The following is an 18,788-nucleotide window of genomic DNA, read 5'->3' as shown; positions in this document are numbered from 1 at the left end:
GATCCCATTGCCGGACAGACACCGCGGTGTTATCGATTACTGATGACGAAGTGAAAATGGTCACGCGGGAGAGCATTGATGCACTTGTCGGCAAAGAGAGCGTGATGCAAGGGCCAGCTGCTCGATGTGGCGGGCTGGTCACCTTGAACGGACATGGAAACGTGCAGGATTTACTCGAAGCAGGAACAACAGGACATTGCGAGACCGGCATCATACGCACAGAGCTTACCTCCACACCGACCCCATGGGCCCGATCGTATCGTCCAGGCCCGTTGTCATAGGAGTCCACAATCCCAAGCAAGTGGCCATTGACGTTCCTTTTTAGCTTGATCGGACCTAGCATTTCGGAAAGAAGCCTGAATTGTGCAAATCCACATCCTACGATGGACGCACACGGTATGGAGAGCACAATAGAGGCTGACGCGATTGCCATTGTGGGACTCGCCACTCGTTTCCCTCAAGACTGCACAAGTTCTGAAGAGCTCTGGAAATTCCTTGTGAACGGAAGGAATGCTCACACGCCTTTTCCAGAAGATCGCCTCGGATCCGGCCATTATCATCCAGATTCTGAGCATGGCGGTACTCATGCTGTCCTTGGTTCGTGTTGACCTTTCATTCTTGTTGTGACGTCCCGTTGACCTGAACCAGGAGCCCATTTTCTCTCCGAGGATCCGGCCTATTTTGATGCGCCGTTCTTCTCCATCACGAAAGGAGAAGCATTGTCGCTGGACCCACAACAGCGACTGGTCCTCGAAAATGTGTATCTGGCGCTTGAGAATTCCGGCTACTCGTTGGACAAGGTCGCAGGAAGCAACACAAGTGTCTTCGTGTCCGGCTTCAATCATGATCACTACGCACTCCTCAACATGGATCCAGAGGCAGCCCTACGGTATAAAGCCACGGGAACGACCAACTCAATGAACAGCAATCGGGTGTCCTGGTTCTTCGATCTGAAAGGCGCAAGCGCTACCGTCGATACAGCCTGTTCCAGCTCCATGGTGGCTCTACATCTCGGATGCCAAGGCCTACGGACAGGAGAAACAGAGATGTCCGTGGTGTCCGGCGTGACAGTCATCAGCTATCCCGGAGACACTACTTCCATGTCTCATGTTGGCTTTCTCGGTCCCACCGGCAAGTGCTTCAGTTTCGATCATCGTGCTGAGGGCTATGGCCGCGGCGAAGGTGTCGGCACTGTCATCCTGAAACGAGTGAGAGATGCGGTGCGTGATGGTGACACCATTCGGGCCGTGATTCGTGGTACCTGTATCAATCAGGATGGCAGAACTCCAGGATTGACTCTTCCGGACAGCGGCGCCCAGGAGCGTTTGATCAAGAAAGTGTACGCATCAGCTGGCATAGGGTTTGACCAGACCGCATATGTTGAGGCACATGGTACAGGCACGGCCGCTGGAGACCCCATTGAGGCCAACGGCATAGCTCGTGGATTTTCTGGTCGGAAGAACGATGTACCACTCTATGTGGGAACGATCAAAGCATCCACCGGCCATTTGGAGGGCGCGGCGGGCGTGGCTGGGTAATCGACCCTGTTCCCGTGCAGTGCATCGTCTGCTAACGTTGAAACAGAGTCATAAAGTCGATCTTGATGCTTGAAAGTGGAATCATCCCGCCTCAAGCCACCTTTGAGAAGGTGAACCCGAAGATACCAGCCAAGAAATGGCGCCTTGTCTTCCCGACCGAGGCGACAAGCTGGCCGCACAATGGCCTGCGGAGAATCTCGATCAACTCTTTTGGAGTCGGAGGAACCAATGCGGTGAGTTCGACACCGACTGTTGTTCTTCTCTGTCATACTGACTCCTGTGTAGCACACCATCCTAGATGATGCGTACAACTACCTTCAGCAGCGTGGCTTATCAGCTCGACACCACACAGCACCCAACAGGCCGACACAGGCAGAAGTTGACAGACTTTGTGGCCGAGTCGAGGACGTCCCCGTAAATGGGCATGCCAACGGAGTGTCCAATGGCACCAGCAATGACAGCGCAAGCAATACGCACATTGAAAGCGGCTGGGCTCAATTTGGGCAGATCGTACCACCTCCACAGATCATTCCGATGTCGTCGTTCGATGAGGATGGCATTCAACGGGCAGCAAAAGTGTACAGTGCCTTCATCGATTACAAGACCTTCGCCACTCCTGGCATGGAGTCGAGATTTGCCCAGAACTTCGCCCACACAGTTTCCAAAAGATCTCATCTCAACTGGCGAAGCCACATCTTGGGAAGCACAGCACCGAAGCTGGCAAAGTCTCTCTCTTCTTCATTGCCAAAACCAACACGGGCCAGAGGAAATGTCAATGTTGCCTGGGTCTTCACAGGACAATCGGCGCAGTGGTACGGCATGGCTCGAGAACTGCTGTGCTATCCAGTATTTCGAACGAGTCTCCAAGAAGCTTCTGCATACTTTGAGTCTCTTGGATCATCGTGGTCGCTGCTGGACGAGCTCGCCAAGAACAAGGACGAGAGCAATGTGAACGAGCCCTGGTTGGCTCAGCCCGCTTGCACCGCCATACAGATCGCTCTGGCTGATCTATTGCTGTCCTGGAACGTCAAGCCAACGCGGGTCGTTGGACATAGCTCGGGTGAGATCGCCGCTGCCCTGGTCGCGGGCAAATTGGATCGACAAAGCGCACTTCGAGCCGCATACTTTCGAGGCGTCGTTTCAAGCAAGCAGACCAGCAAGAAAGGAGCGATGCTTGCAGCTGGATCATCCGAAGCCGAGCTACGACCATATCTCGAGGGTATCAACAGCAGCCATCCAGGCGCCTTGACGATCGCGTGCATCAACAGCTTCAAGAATTGCACCATCTCCGGCGACGAGGACCAGGTCAACGCTCTCCGAGACGTACTTGATGGCGACGCCATATTTGCGAGGAAGCTCAACGTCAAGAAAGCCTACCACAGTTCTCACATGGAAGAGCTTTCGGCCGAGTATTTGGACTTGTTAGGAGACTTGACAGCGCCGGCTGTTTCTCCCTACGGCAAGGTCCACATGTTCTCTACCGTCACAGGGAGCCTTGTAGAAGACAACGTTCTCGGATCGGAGTACTGGGTCAAAAACCTCGTCTCGCCTGTCAAATTCTCCCAAGGAATGGCGGCTGTGGTCTTCGCTCGAACCGAGAAAGGTCAAGCTTCACTCCGGGCAGAAAGCAACGCCGCAAACGTATTCGCCGATGTCGTCCTCGAGCTAGGACCGCACGGAGCGCTACAGAGTGCCATCAAAGACACCCTCTCCACCCGTGCGGAGGCTTCGGCAGTTACCTCATTTCCCACGCTGAACAGATCCCAGCCTGGTCCAGAAACAATCCTGCATGCAATGGGACATCTCTGGTGCCGAGGCTACGCCATAGACGTCGATCAGATCAATCGAAGCTCAGACATAGCGCATCTCGCCAACGATCCCGAACGCCTCGTGGAGCTCCCAGGCTATGCCTTCAACCACTCGCAGAGATTCTGGTTCGAGAGCAGACTAGCACGAAACTATCGTCTGCGCAAAGAACCTCGCCACGATTTATTTGGAGCGCCTGTGCCCGACTGGGACGTCGAGAGTCCGCGCTGGAGGAACATCATCCGACTGTCCGAGCAGCCATGGATTCGAGACCATGCGGTGACCAATTCGATCATCTATCCTGGCGTGGGTTATATCATAATGGCGATAGAAGCTGCTCGGCGAATCGCCGATCCGGCACTGAAGATTGTCGGGTTTCGGGTCAAGGACGTTGCCTTGAAGAGAGCATTGGTCATTCCGGATACCAAAGATGGGATTGAGACGGCCATTACGATGCCGCGCGACCACGAGTCGAGTCTTGCGTCTTCTACCATCTGGCGGAGATTCTCGGTCACCTCATTCAATCCTCTGGGAGATGAATGGGTGGAGCACTGCACCGGGTGCATCAGCACAGAGTACGATGTCGCCACCGGTCCTGTCGACAACGGTCGTGAGGTGCAAGCTGAAGCTGAGAGGTGGCGGAAGTCATTGCAGGACGCTGAACACCAAGCGACAGAGAATTGGGACATCTCTCAAGCATACGAGAGCATGGCCGCCGTCGGTCTCAAATTTGGACCGCTGTTCCGCAACGGCTCAGCTTGCAGAGCTTCGCACGCAGGACCAGTCCTGGGCACAATCACCATTCCCAACGTTGCTCAAGCCATGCCCAAGGGCCACCTCTCTCCACATTTGATTCATCCTGCGACAATGGACAGCATGATGCACATCGCGCTGGGCGCCACCATGAACCTCTCGGGATCGATGAAGCTGGATGCTGCTGTGGTGCCGACCTTCATCAAGGACATCTGGGTCTCGGCGAACCTGACATCCGATCCGGGACATCGCTTCAGAGTGCAAGGTCGATCCCACTTGATGGCTTTTGAAAAGTACACGAGCGATGTGCGAGTTTGGGACGAGTCTGGAGAGGGTTGTATCTCCATTGAAGGCATCCAGACCACTCCCCTAGACTACGCCAGTCAGGATGCGATTGCTTCTCGCAAATTATGCCATGAGATTGAATGGGTGCCGTATGTTGAGCATCTTACCGCAGAGGACCTCAAGGCGAGCGACAGGCCCGCGAAGAAGGACGACTTGACAGCCATCTGGGTCGAAAAGCTGCAGCTCGCAACGCTACTGCTTGTAACCGATGCTCTTGATGAACTGGACCAAACAGCACCGCCCACACTGGAAGGCCATCTCCTGCGGTACTTCGAGTGGATGAAGCAGCTGGAGGCCTGGATGCACTCAGACAACGTCTCCGGCGTCTCGCTGGCAGAGTTCCAAAGGTACAAAACCGATTTAGAGGCAAAGGCTGGGCTGTACAAGCAGATTGAAGAGTACAAAGCCGACGGCAGACTGGCCGTGCGCATGGGTTCCAACATCGTCAAAGTTCTGAGGGGCGAGGTCGACCCATTGGACTTGATGTTCGGTCAGGACGATATTCTCGATGAGTTCTACGCTGGACTGGTGGATCTTGGCGATCTTTCGTCGCAGCAAACCAATTTCCTCCGTATTCTTGCAGAGAACTCCACGAATTTGCAAGTCTTGGAGGTCGGTGCCGGCACGGGGTCTTCCACGAAACCAGTGCTTGAGGCACTCGCACCGTTGAGCGAGCAAGGGCGACTCGGCAAATCCAGCCTCGAGCGATACACATACACAGATCTGTCGTCTGCTTTCTTCGATAAAGCGAGGGAGAAATTCAAGCCGCACGAGGGGTTGATCGAGTACAAGGTCCTCAACGCCGAGAAAGATGTCGCCCAACAGGGCTTCGAGCCAGAAAGCTATGACTTGATCATCGCCCAAAACGTGATTCATGCGACAGCTGATATCCAGGCGACATTGGCAAACCTGAGAACATTGCTCAAGCCCGGTGGCCGTTTCCTCCTCCAGGAAATCATCCGAAGAGACTACTTCTGGTCACCCTTGGCTTTTGGTCAGCTGGCGGGCTGGTGGCTTGGTGTCGAGCCAATGCGGCAGTGGGGTCCGCTGGTGACACCTGCTGAGTGGGATTCTCTGTTCAAGGCGTCTGGCTACACTGGAGTAGATTTAGAACTGGCGAGCAGCCAGGATCCTGTGCTTCATACCGGTAGTGTTCTGGTCTCGAGGTATGAAGGACCGACAGCGACGCGGCAAAGCGAATGGAGGGACATAGTGCTAGTGTCACCTCGCGGACAGCTCAGCGATGTCGCGAAGGCGCTTCAGTCAGAGTTACAGCGTCATCTGCGCGTTTCTACTCCGTTGATCGCCACTGTGGGCGAGCTCAAAGACACTGATCTCACCGGAAAGCTGTGCATTTCCGTCGCCGAACTCGAAGATCCAGTGTTGGCATCGTTGACGGCCGAGGAATACGAAGGCGTGAACACGATGCTCACTGTTTGCAAAGGCTTGCTCTGGATCACTGGCGACCAGGAGCAACATCCAGAATTCGGCATGGCATTGGGACTTCTGCGCACACTGAGGTGGGAACGAGATCTCGATGAGGTGAATCTGATCACTTTGTCCATTGCGGATCCCCGACCGTCGCTGCAAATCATACTCGGAATGGTGATCAAGCTGACAAAAGAGCAATTTTCTCCATCGCTGCCAGCACAGAGATACCACGGAGAGTATGTCCTCAAAGACGGGCGTTTCCTGACAAGTCGCCTTCACACAGCGGATGCAGCCGACGACTTCCTCGCTGGCAAGTTCAGCAAACCCAAGCCGGTCATGATGCCGTTGCGGGATGCCGGTAGGCCGATCAAACTATCCACTGCTTCGCCTGGTCGACTAGACACCTTGGAGTGGGTGACTGACCCGGCTTACGACGAACCGCTGGCGGAAAAGACCGTGGAGATAGAGATCAAAGCAGCCCCTCTGAACTTTCGAGATGTGATGATCGCAATGGGAGAGCATATGGCGTACTCCATGGGTTGCGAGGCAGCTGGTAAGTTCTAGCATGCTGAGTCGTATAATGATCTGTGCTGACCAGAATTCCAGGAATCGTCTCTCGCATTGGCTCCGACGTCACAGACTTCAAAATCGGTGATCGCGTTGTCTACATTGTCGATTTCGGCGCGATGGGAGGTTTTCACACTTACGGCAGAAGCGAGTCCTCTGTCGTGGCTAAAATCCCCAACGAGATGAGCTTCGAAGAGGCCGCCGGCCTGCCAGTGGTGTGGACGACTGTCCTGTACGGACTCAGAGACGTAGGCAGGTTGACCAAAGGAGAAAGTGTCTTAATTCATGCGGCAGCGGGCGGGGTCGGCCAGGCGGCAATCAACTATGCGAAGCATATTGGCGCCGAGGTATTTGCGACGGTGTCAACTCCGCAGAAGCGTGATGTGAGTTCCTGTTTTTGCCGAAAGCTGGACGGCACTGACTTCCTTCGCAGCTTCTCGTGAAGGAATTGGGCGTGCCCGAAGACCACATATTCTCCAGCAGGGATCTCTCTTTCGTGGACGGCGTGCGTCGTGTCACGAAAGGAAGAGGCGTCGATGTTGTCCTGAATTCTCTTTCGGGAGAGGTAAGCGGCTGAATTCGTGTTGTTGATAGTACACTGAAGCTGACTTGAAATAGGCACTTCGAGGATCATGGGATCTGCTCGCACCGCTCGGTCGCTTTGTCGAGGTCGGCAAGAAAGATGCACAGGCAAATGCTCGCTTGGAGATGAGACCGCTCCTCCGTGCGGCCTCGCTGACCTGTGTCGATCTGGTGACTATGATGAAGAGTCGTCCAGACATTGTAAAACGCCTACTGGACGACACGGTGGCCTTGTGGAGCGAGGGTGTGGTCAAGCCTGCCAGCCCGACGCTTGTGAAGCCAATGTCGCAGCTGATTGAAGGATTTCAGACGCTTCAGACTGGTAAAGGCGTCGGGAAGATGGTGTTCGTGCCGGAGCCGGAAGATGTCATGCCCATTGTTCCAGCCAGGCCTGCACCGTTCCACCTTTTGGAAGACGCAACATATGTACTAGCTGGCGGCCTGGGTGGTCTCGGGCGAAGTATCGCAAGCTGGATGGCTGCCAGGGGAGCAAGAACCTTTGTCTTCTTGTCGAGCAGTGGGAATATCACTCCACCTGTGGCGAAGCTCAAGTGCGATCTGGAAGCTGTCGGCTGCAAGATGCATGTGTTCAAGTGCGACGTTAGCGATGAGGGCCGACTGAAAGAGGTGGTAGCAGAGTGTCAGGCCACTCTTCCTCCGGTCAAGGGCGTGATCCAGGGCGCGATGAAATTGAGCGTAAGTCACTCCAGCGATGCTCGATCCTCTTCAGAGCAAGATACTAATATTTTTGCAGGACTCAATCTTCGAGAACATGAAATTTGATGCGTTCCAAGCTGCAGTGATGCCAAAAGTTGCCGGATCGTTGAATCTCCACAAACATCTGCCCAAAGACATGGACTTCTACGTCATGCTCTCGTCCGCAACGGGAATTCTCGGAAACAGAGGTCAAGCAAATTATGCAGCGGGCAACACATTTCAGGACACGCTGGCACACCACCGGCGCAAAGAAGGGCTCCCGGCAACCAGTATCGACGTCGGAGCTGTCATGTCCGTGGGCTATGTGGCTGAGAATGTCGACCAAGCCGCCGAAGGCAAGGGAAGGACCATTGCAAATTTCGAGCTGGAGCGCATTCGAGAAGAGGATATTCACGCCCTGGTGGAGTATGCCATGGGCTCAGATTGTCCGGCTCAGCTCGTCACGGGAATGATTCCAATGTCCGAGTATCGCGCGCGAGGAGCACCGCCTCCAACATTCATGAGCTTCCCATTGTTCACGCATTTGAACAATCTAGGGGCACTTGGGACGAGGGCTACCGAAGACGGCGGCGGAGTGCCAGTGGAGGCGCTATTGAATGCAGCGAAGACCTTGGATGAGGCCGCAGACATCATCACTACGGCAGCGAGGGCCAAGTTGGCTTCGCTCCTCTCCATTGCGGTGGAAGACGTTGATCCGGAGAGATCCGTGGGAGCGAATGGAGTGGACTCGTTGGTGGCGATTGAATTTCGGGCGTTCTTGACGAAGGAGACTCGCTCGGAAACGCCGATGCTCGATATCATGGGGACGCTGAGCCTTACTGCGCTTTGCAGGAAGATTGCGGCAAGCAGTAAGGCTGTTCAGGTGAAGGCGGAGGATGAGCCGGCGGCGTGAGTTGTGTACAATATTTGGCGTTTTTTACGGGAGTTTGAAGTAAGAGTTGGTTAGGTGTCCGATACCTCAGCTTAAGTAAGCAGTTTGAAGGGCTTGCCATCAATCTTTGAAGGCTCCCTTCAACGACCATGTCGCCGGCCCATTTGCTTCCACTTCATCAACCCGACATCAACACAACGCATGCTTCAAAGACTCCGGCCTCATCTTCTCCACGCCCTCTCAAGCACACCAGTGGTGCTCATCAGCGCTCGATCAAGTAAAACGCATCTCCGACTGAGGCCAGCCTGAAGAGCGCACATCGGCCTTCCATCGATGTATCATCTTCGCAGACAATGTCATTCAACACTTCATGACAATGTTGACCTCATCACTCAGCTCGGATAGCTCAACTCCCTCTTCCGCCACAGCTACCGGCATTGAGAGTCTTCCTAAAGAACTTCTCTTATCGGTGCTAGAGCTTCTCGACCGGCAGGATCTAGTGGCTTTGAATCTGACCGGCTCCTGGCTTTACAACATCACATTGCCATTGATCTGGAGGTCGATAGAGCTGGTGGACCAATGTACAGATCACGGTAGCATCTGGGAGCATCCTGGGTCCGGACCGAGCGATGATCACGATGATATGCCTCTGCTGCGATTGCTCCTGACCTTCGTGAGGTAAGTAAACACGAGACTGCAGGAGATGTCTGCTGACTTGCCTTTAGGAAACCACGCATTGCAAGATGTGTGCAGGTCCTAACTCATCGTTGCCATTTAAAGCCGCCGAACTTCCTCGAAGAGTACGACGGGCTCACGCAGACACCCTTCTGTTCTCAGACTCTATCCGTCGACCCGCGAACGATTTGGCTGGTGCGAAAAGCAAGAGCCAATTTGAACAATGTTCATACGTTGCGCATTGTCTTTGGCCATCCAATGCTCACGGAAGCGCTGCTGCGGTGCTTCTTCGACGCACATCGCGTAGCCAGCGTGAACTACAACGGTCCGGTCAAGAAATTATGGCTGGAAAATTGCCGCATCAGCGCCGGGCTGAACATTCACATGGACGACTTCCCTTATGATCTGCCTTCGAGGCTGAACTTTGATGGGCTGGAAAGTGTGCGTTTTCGAAGGCTACCGATGGATTATAAGACGTACTGCAGCTACGACAATCCTCGAGGCACGAATGAGTACGTCCACGAAAGAAGTACAAACGACGGCACATTTTTTGATGACGATCATGCCCGAGGCGGCTACTTTGCGACAGTAACAAAGCCTACGACGGAGTGGTTAGACATCGTGCGATACCTGCTGGGCAATCCGCGGCCACTTTCGGAGCGTTTTGAGGCGGTGCAATCCTGGGATGACAATATTTACGATAACCTGGGTGCAAACGCGTATACTCATCTGCCCGACGACATCAATTCTGCGACGGGGTATTGCGAGTTGATTTGGGGAGGCGCTGAGCAGTACTACGGAGGTCCTCTGTGGGGACCCCCGAGAACGAATGAAGCTGTCGAGACGTGGAAGAGGGATCCCGAGCATGAGCACTGGTCCAGCAGCGTGAACCTCCCAGAAGACAATTGGCCCATCTTGGGACAACTGTAAGTCTTTCCATTCTGCGACACAAAACCTTGCTAATCACGATGCAGACCTTGGCAGCAAACACAACGAGAACAGATACCGGGAACCAAAGCGGCGATACAAATGCTGCAGAGCGCCAGTCGAACTCTCACATTACTGAATCTCGATTGGGTACTGACATGGTTTCCTAATGGAGAAGACCGCGACTACCACGCTCTCTTCGAAGATCTCTTTGCCTGCCACTTCCCCAGCTTACGTGCCTTTCAATTCAGGAATTGTGTTGTGGAGGACACGAGTCTGCCTCCGAACGTGTATCTCTTACACAGCTCCGCTCCCTGTGGTCTGGCGTTTCTAGAAGCACATTCCGGCTTGAAATGTCTGGCCTGGCCCATGGATCACTTCTTTCCTCCTGTAGCCGGCATAAGTGACGAGCAGGAACGCACTGACGACGTCGTCGCTAGCCTTGGTCAGACACTGACGGACCTGCGAGTTGATACGAGCTACACCGATCACGGCGAACCATTGAGCGAGCCGTTTCCGCCAGGTAAGTCGCAGGCGAAAGAACAATGAATTACACAACTGACACTCTATCTAGTTTCTCACGAGGCCGGTATGCGTCGCCAATGTCGCGAGCGCTTCATCACCGAGTTCGCCGCTCAAATGACTACCCTCGAGTCCATCAAACTCGAAGGCGACATGCCCCGCGACGAGCGTCGAGAAGTCCTACGTGCCCTGCACCGCTGTCCTCTGAAGAAAGTCGTCCTCATCGGCATCACCAGCCCGATCGGCAACACCTGGGGTCCTGCCGGCAGGCATGCTCTTGGGCAGATCTACGACCGAGACGGCATGGGCCTTGAAGATGAAGATGTCCAGGCAACGTGGGCATGTAGTGGACTCACCAACCCTATACCCGCCTCAGTTCCTTCTGAAGACTTTGTCTTTACTCCGGAGTACGGCTGGAAAGGCAAACCCTCCATGCTATACACAATTCTCTCCCTGTTCGGCAACACCATCACCGAGATGAAGTTCTGTGGCTACCAAGGCGCGCCATGTCTCTACAATACCACGCTGATCACCGAAGCAATCCTCGGACCGCTAAAGTTCTTCCATCACCTCAAAGACCTTACCCTATCCTTCTGGCTCGGCACGATCTTCGAGCAGCACAAGCGAGACGACGAAGTAATGAAATACTGGCGGGACTCCAAATCATCCTCCTCCACTGCTCTCGTGGTGATCAGTGAACACGGCTGGGAGAGCTCAGGCTGGGGAAAGGAATTGAAGACCAAATTCGCCCCGGGTGCTATAGTCAAGCGGATCGTGGAGTTCATAGGGCCGAAACTCAGCAAGCAAGCGAAATCGCGAAAGGGAGGCCTGCGCGTGCGAGCTTCCTTCGCACTGGGTGATCACGGCGACGTATTCGACGTCGATGTATGGATCGGCACCGGCTCCAGTGGAGAGGACGTCTGTCTGAGGTCCACGGAGCCAATGGAGAACACGGATCCCGAGCGGCGGAGGGAGAAGCTGGACGATCGGAGGTGGTTCTAGCAAACACTTGCCGGCGGACTCATGCTCTGCAGGACCAGAGTCTCACGACCAGGTCTCTTACAACCGGCCGTGAGTCCACGGGAGCCGATGGAGGATACGAAATCCGAGAGGAGGAGGGAGAAGCTGGACAATCGGAGGTGGTTCTAACCCCTTGCCGGCGTACTCATGCTCTCCAGACCAGACTCTCACGACCCCATCTCTCACAACCGGCTCTGAGTCTTCGATCGTTAGTATCTGGTTCCGCGGTCCGTTGGTATTGAGACTGTGTGGACTACGTTCTTCGATACTCAGCCCAAGTGTCGAGCTCTTGACTCTATGGCACATCCTATTCTGTTCTCTCGCTCTCTCGACGCCTTCCACCTCCCATTGTATACACAGACTCCACGTTCTCATTACATCTGAGGCATCTAGAAGCCCTCCTTGCCCCACTTGTTGTACTTCTCGTGAAGCTCCTGCAAATGTTATTAGCACATGATCCACATCTCCCATCTTCAACCTGCTCCTCCGCCTGCCGTCTCTCGTTGCTCTTTATATCCCACAATCCTTCATCTCCCTCTTGCCTCAACTCAACATGTCATCGCACTCACCTTTGGCAAATTCACATTCGGAATAATAACCTCATTCAACGCGCTCGGCGCATCCCTCTTGCCGCGGCTGGGGTCTCCACCGGGGTGGTACTGGTATCGGGCGTCGGAACCGGTCTTCCAGGGCTCCGAGTGCTCGACCTGGGCGACTTTGTTCTCGGACGAGGAGGACGTGGGGTTGCGGCTGAAGTGCCAGCCTGCGAGGGTGAAGGCGCCGGTCATGATTGTGAGGAGAATCTGATTGAGAAAGCCGTGTTAGCGGGCTGTGAAGCGGCTTTGGGACATCGAGCCCATGTGATAGAGCCGCGGTACTCACGTAGAGCTCGGGATCCCTCTTCGCGCCTTTGGAGAGCACATCTTTCTTCTCGCCCGCGGCCTCGGCGGTGGAGTCGGCGTAGGTGCGGCGGAGAGCTGGACGGGCGACGGGAGTGCGGAGGGCGCGGAAAGCGGTTCGGCGTGCGAGCATGGACATGTTGGCGGTGTTGGTGAGAGGAGAGTGTTGTTGTCGGTACTGGTTGGTGTTCAGGTGTTTTCAATGGCTGACGTTGTGAGCGCTGCAGTTCGGAGCTTGACGGGCGGGCGGGAGAAAGTGGTGGGACGAGTCTCTCGGAATCTCGAAACACAGATCGACGCATCTCCAACTCAATCTGAAGCACGGCAGCTCAGGCACTCCTCAGGGGACGAGCATCCCTTGATCTTCTCCCAACGACTGAACATGCAACGGGTGGTCTGGGCGGGAGATTCGATATCTGAATAAGGATTGATCCATTGAACTGACATTCATCCTCTTCACCACACTCAAGAGACTATGCCATCGCCGCGATACTCCCTACCGCGCATCAGTCCACACGATCGATAGCACAACACAACGGCCACCTCGCAGCCTCCACAATGGCGACCAACCCCGAAAATAGCACAACCGGCACGTCTGCCTTTCCGACTTTCCTCGATACCGATCCGTTTCCCACCACCGCTGCCAATCGACCGATTTCCCTCGCCTCCTCAGTCACCGACGATGTCCCAAGTCAACCAGAACCGGTGCCGGCATCACCGCCACCTGCCTCGCGCGCATCAGCTTCTCGACGTGGACTTGGAGGAGCGTTCGGAAGACAGAGTACAGGATCGCGGCCAGCCTCCGCCGCGACGCATGTTCCAATCGCAGCGACCAACTTCTTCCGGCCAATGTCACCGCAGAAATTACAAGCGCAACGAGGACAGAATACCACACTCGCGGGATCGAGAGGGCAGATTGTGATCCAGTCGAATGCGAATCATGAGAACGAGACGATTGAATCGAGGACGGAGTCGCGGGCTGGGCGCGCGTATAGTGATGCTTCGGTGCATACGTTGAAGCGGGATGCGAATCGACAGTCAGCGCAGATCACAATGCCCGGTAGTCGTGGAGGATATTCAGTCACATCGAGTGAAGGGAATTTCGTGCCGCAGGGAGATGGGAGTGTGGTCAGCACGACTCCACTGCAGTTGAGGACGCAAACGCAGGAGAGCCACAGGATGGAGCAGATTGATGGGACACCCGTCTCTGCAACGGGGCGATCATTTGGTCTGGCATCGAGACATTCCAGTCGACGAGATGCATCACATCAGAAACAGGCTCAACCAGACCTCTCCTCCGGCTCGACACTACCCACAGAGAAGAATCTCCCCTCGCTTCCATCATCTCCCAAACAGAACCTCGGAAAAAACTACCAATACTACGCCGGCAACATGCTCTTCTTCTGCCGCGGCCGCCTCCTGAACACTCGCGCCACACCTCTCAACCTTTTGACCTTCTTCCTTGCAGTCCTCCCTGCAGGTCTCTTCTTCGGCTTCAGTGCGCCTTACCTCTGGAACAACGTCTCCCCAGCGATACCCATCATCTTCGCTTACGTCTTCCTGATAACCCTCTCCTCCTTCCTCCACGCCGCCTTCTCCGACCCCGGCATCCTCCCCCGAAACCTCCACCCCCTCCCTCCAAACCCCGCCGAAGAACGGGATGCCCTCGCCATTGGCCCGCCCACGACCGAATGGGTCATGGTCAAAACCTTCACCCAAAAACGCAAGACCTCCTCCGCCGCCGAACAAGGCGACCAAGCGGGAGTAGGAGCCGGCACGACCGCCATGGAAGTTCCCACCAAGTTCTGCAAATCCTGCACCATCTGGCGGCCTCCCCGCGCCCACCACTGCCGCGTCTGCGACGCCTGCGTCGAAACACAAGACCACCATTGCGTCTGGCTGAACAACTGCGTCGGCCGCCGCAACTACCGCTACTTCTTCGCCTTTGTCGGTTTCGGCTCCCTCATGGCCGTGCTCCTCCTGGCCTTCTCAGTTGTCCACATCGCGCAGTACGCCGCCCAAAACGACAGCTCTTTCGGCAGTGCTCTCAGTGGAAGGACGCAAGAAAGAATGGCGTTCTTCCTACTGATATACTCCATCGTCGCCCTCCCTTACCCTGGCTCGCTATTCGTCTATCACCTCTTCCTCGTCGCGCGAGGTGAGACTACACGCGAATACCTCAACGGGCATAAATTTGCTCTCGCGGACAGGCATCGTCCTTTCAGTCAAGCGAGTATCCTCCGCAACTGGGCCGCCGTGCTGGGCCGACCACGTCCACCATCTTACATGTCTTTCAAGCGCGCATACCAAGAAGGCGACCTTCGACTCGGGCACACAGTCAACGCGAAAGACCGAAAAGTGCTCGCGAGGAGGGAGCAGAAGGACCAGCAGGGACGGGTAAAAGGCTTGACGCAGAGGTTTTCGGCGGTGAAGAGCAAGAGCAGTCGAGGGAATGGCATTGGAGGCGGGGAGTATGGCACGAAAGATTCGTCGCTGGGGATGGAGATGAGGAGTTTGCCGGGGACGGCGAATGGACCTGCGAGGCCGGGACCGTTGGGGAGGATGGATAGTACGCCGCGGTGATGTGTAGGGCGGTGCTTTGTCGAGTGTATTTTTCTGTATTCGTTCGACGACGCTGCTCGTTCCCAGGTCGAGAAGCGCGTGTTTGCGAGCGAGTTTTTGGAGTCTGGTGTAGTTGATGTATATAAGGTACCCGTGGTATTGTACAACAGGGACTTGTTGTTATCGGGATCGAATAGGTCATTGCTTGCTGGCAGCAATACTGAATTGTCTGTGATGCCTTGCTGCCTGAGCCTTTCTGCCTTAATGCCTCATTCCTGCTGCCTTACTTCTTCCAGGATCTCTGCAACACCTCACCTTCTTATTAACAACATCTGTCAAATGATGTCGACATTGTCGCCGCGGCCTGGACATCCTCAAAGCCAATGAGATGTGATGCTTACGACTGCTGCAGTTCCCACGGAACCATCACGCAATAGAGTTCTCCAGAAGAAGCTCTCCGCTATTGTCCGACGACGCGGGTTGTTCTGGAAGGATTTTCTTCGCTGTTCTCCTTTCGAGGACAAATGGACTCATTTGGACGCCGACCTGAGTTGTGAGAGAGACTACCATGCTCTTGCATCAGCTCGACTATTCAAGACCAAGGACTGTACGCCTTGAGGACAACAGCCCAAGCATCAACTAGAACCATACGAGCCCTCAAAGCACGACATCCCCCCTCGGCACCGAATCCCTGCAAGTCGGCACCAGCTTTCTCTCAGCCTCCAAAGGAACATGCCACACCAACACCTCCATTAGCGTGCCGCTCACACGACCTCTGCAGCATTCACATGCAACGCCTCAAATCATGCGTCCGACGCCTCCCGTCTCGTCTCGGATGTCCCTGCCAATTCGTCCAAGCCTGGCCGAGGCGTGCAAATTCCACACAAGCCTCACGCTACTAATCGATAAGCTCTACGCTAGCACTTGGTGCAAAGCCCAGAGCATGTTCTTCTACCCACTCACAGGGATTCTTCTTCAGCCCTGCGGGCGTTGTTATCTTGGTTCAACTCGTTCGAGGCGCTTTTAGACGATGCCTTGTGTGCCACTTGTCGGCGAGTCCGGTTCCAGGCCCGAGATCTATAGCCAGCACGCCTTCGAGAAGCCATAGGATGGACACGCTACGCGAGTCTTCCGATATGAGACTTCCCAGACATGCGTCGATGGGCTGAGGTTGTTGAGGACCGGGGAGGTGGTATAAAGGTGAGTTGGTGCAGGGTAGCTAGGACCGCATCTCACTCCTCTCACACCTTTTGCTTCGACTTGTATTGCGAGTCGGTCACTCAGAGCAGATCTCAATCCTGCCTCTCAAGAAAGACTATACCACCCAGGAGTCGCCCACCATGTCTACCAACCTCTTCGACGAAGAGAAAAAGGTGGTGCCCGTTGTCAGCACTACCTACGACAACGAGGATCCTTCCGACTCGTCCGACAATGAGACCTCTATCGAAGTCATCAAGGCATTGGTCTCAGAGGGTGAGACAGCATCTCTGCAAACATCTTCAATTTCGACGTACTGACAATGTCGCAGACCATGAACATGACATCAAGCTCCGTACCATGTCCTGGCAAAAGGCCGCCTGGTTGCTCTGCGGCGACCAGGTGTGTCTAGCTATCATGGCTCAGTCCTGGTCGCTTTCGGTACTGGGCTGGGTTCCAGGCATTATCACTATGCTTGTCGCCGGAGCTTTCTTCTGGATCACGAGTATGACTATGCACAAGTTTATCATGAAGAGTATATCTCACCGCACGAACATTATCACCAGCAACCCGTGGCTAAGCTCTTCTCTTTAGACCCCCAAATCCGCGACATCTGCGACTTCGCCTACCTCGCCTGCGGCAAATCCTCCATCGCCTACACCTTCACAGCCTTCATGCTGCTGGCCAACAACATCATGCTCATCGGCTTCCACGTCCTCACCGGCGCCAAAGTCATCAACACCCTCTCCGACCACTCCATGTGCACCGTCATCTTCTCCGTCATCGTCACCCTCATGGGAATCATCATGTCCATTCCGCGGACTCTCAAGCACGTCTCCTTCATGAGCATGGGTTCCGCCGCCTGCATGGGTCTTGCCATCCTGCTCTTCCTCGTCTTCGCGGGAATTGAGAAGGCTCCTCTGGTTGGATATAACGGCGACTACCCTACCGATGGACCGGTCAGGACGTACGCTTTTCCTCTACCTGGCACGACTTGGGTGGCGTGTATGAATGCCGTTCTCAAGTAAGCTCCCCATCCCACTCACCCTCCCTCACCACCCACTAACCTCCCCTCCCCAGCATCACCTTCCTCTGGGTCCCCCAAATCCTCTTCCCAACCTTCATCTCCGAAATGGAGAAACCCCAAGACTTCCCCAAAGCCCTCGCCGTCCTCGCCGGCATCTCCGGTTTCCTCTTCATCATCCCACCCGCCATCGGATTCCGCTACTTGGGACAATACTCCACCGCGCCCGCGTTCGGCTCCCTCGGAACCGCCGCCTTCAAGAAAGGATCCTTCGCCTTCGTCATCGTCCCCACCCTCGTCATCGGCGTCATCTACGCCAACGTCTCCGCCAAATTCATCTACACCCGCCTCATGGGTCGCTCCCGCCACGCCCACTCCAACACCGTCATCGGCTGGTCCGTCTGGACGGGCGTAATGGCAGGAATCTGGGCCATCGCCTTCATTTTCGCGGAAGTCATCCCTTCAATGGGCGACTTTCTCTCCCTCCTCGGCGCCGTGTTCGACAGCTGGTTCGGTTTCATTTTCTTCGCGGTCGCGTACTGGCAGATGAACCGGGGTAAACTCTTCGACTCGACCGGCAAGTCGGTTATGACGGTCGTGCATATTGTTGTTATGATTAGCGGGTTGTTGTTGCTTGGTCCGGGCACGTATGCGGCTGTCAAGGCGATTATGGCGGATTACTCGGGGACTACCAGGCCGGCGTTTAGCTGTAAGAATGTGGCGATTTAGAGAAAGGGGAAAAATCGATGTCCTGTAGTTGGAGAATCTGATGCTACGAGGTTCATGAATGTTTCACACTTCAGTCTCTTGCGATGGAGTCGGCCGTTCCTCAAGCTTTCTGTTTCTTGTGCTGTATGCGAGGTAAAGAGGAGACGTTCAGGTCCCTTGTGTTACCCGGGTTCCTCACACGTTCATCGTTGTGACGCCTTGGTCGGCAGTGTCGACCAGTCGATTGCAAGCGCGACCATCGAGAATGGAATTGAGAGCGTGGAGAAAACCTTTTCGCTGGCGTTGTCTTCTCAGTGCAGTATCTGCCTGACTGCGCTTACAAAGATGATAAAAATAGCAATTGTCGACATAAGCGCCTCTCCAAGCCGACTGAGTTGCGGCGCCATCGCCCGGTTGTCGCATTAAGGCCCAAAAGCTTTCCGGCACCATCGTCTTCGACTGCGTCCTGTCGCCATCAGTACACATAAGTCCAACCTGTCGAACCTCCCCTGCGATGTCCCGTACGCCCATCAATGCAACCACGGACCAATAGCCCTCTAGCCCATCTTCGGAAAGCTCAACGTACTCTGCCTCAACCCCTTGCCCGTGTTCTTAACCACATCCTCAATCTTTTTACGGATCGA

At 55.0% G+C, this 18,788-nt stretch overlaps 5 protein-coding genes across 5 annotated transcripts; 4 read left to right on the top strand and 1 right to left on the bottom strand.

The window, feature by feature from the left end:
* Positions 1–398: 398 nt before the first annotated feature.
* PKS8 (polyketide synthase) lies at positions 399–8,631 on the top strand (the record flags this gene model as incomplete). The annotated part of the gene is made up of 8 exons (XM_003847683.1): positions 399–603; positions 652–1,534; positions 1,585–1,771; positions 1,824–6,426; positions 6,480–6,823; positions 6,874–7,005; positions 7,059–7,718; positions 7,777–8,631. 8 exons carry the CDS (start codon positions 399–401, stop codon positions 8,629–8,631), a joined length of 7,869 nt encoding a protein of 2,622 aa, XP_003847731.1.
* Positions 8,632–10,986: 2,355 nt separating this feature from the next.
* On the top strand, positions 10,987–12,006 carry MYCGRDRAFT_106509 (uncharacterized protein; the record flags this gene model as incomplete). The annotated part of the gene is made up of 2 exons (XM_003847684.1): positions 10,987–11,780; positions 11,917–12,006. The coding sequence occupies one exon, from the start codon at positions 11,038–11,040 to the stop codon at positions 11,734–11,736; it is 699 nt and encodes a 232-aa protein (XP_003847732.1).
* On the bottom strand, positions 12,005–12,825 carry MYCGRDRAFT_64677 (uncharacterized protein; the record flags this gene model as incomplete). Its single annotated transcript, XM_003847558.1, has 3 exons — positions 12,005–12,188; positions 12,324–12,557; positions 12,637–12,825. The coding sequence occupies 3 exons, from the start codon at positions 12,790–12,792 to the stop codon at positions 12,144–12,146; spliced, it is 435 nt and encodes a 144-aa protein (XP_003847606.1).
* Positions 12,826–13,268: 443 nt separating this feature from the next.
* On the top strand, positions 13,269–15,074 carry MYCGRDRAFT_12260 (uncharacterized protein; the record flags this gene model as incomplete). The annotated part of the gene is made up of 1 exon (XM_003847685.1): positions 13,269–15,074. A coding segment is annotated over one exon (1,806 nt), but the record flags the coding sequence as incomplete, so codon positions are not given.
* A 1,247-nt stretch (positions 15,075–16,321) lies between these two features.
* Positions 16,322–18,165, top strand: MYCGRDRAFT_77869 (uncharacterized protein; the record flags this gene model as incomplete). The annotated part of the gene is made up of 4 exons (XM_003847686.1): positions 16,322–16,688; positions 16,744–16,947; positions 17,007–17,436; positions 17,493–18,165. 4 exons carry the CDS (start codon positions 16,556–16,558, stop codon positions 18,163–18,165), a joined length of 1,440 nt encoding a protein of 479 aa, XP_003847734.1.
* Between the last annotated feature and the right edge of the window lie 623 nt (positions 18,166–18,788).

This window comes from Zymoseptoria tritici, chromosome 13 (genome assembly GCF_000219625.1).
Source record: "Zymoseptoria tritici IPO323 chromosome 13, whole genome shotgun sequence".
In the NCBI taxonomy this organism is placed as follows: Eukaryota; Fungi; Ascomycota; class Dothideomycetes; order Mycosphaerellales; family Mycosphaerellaceae; genus Zymoseptoria; species Zymoseptoria tritici.
The sequence above is the reverse complement of the archived record's forward strand: the minus strand, read 5'-3'. Positions and strand labels throughout refer to the sequence as shown.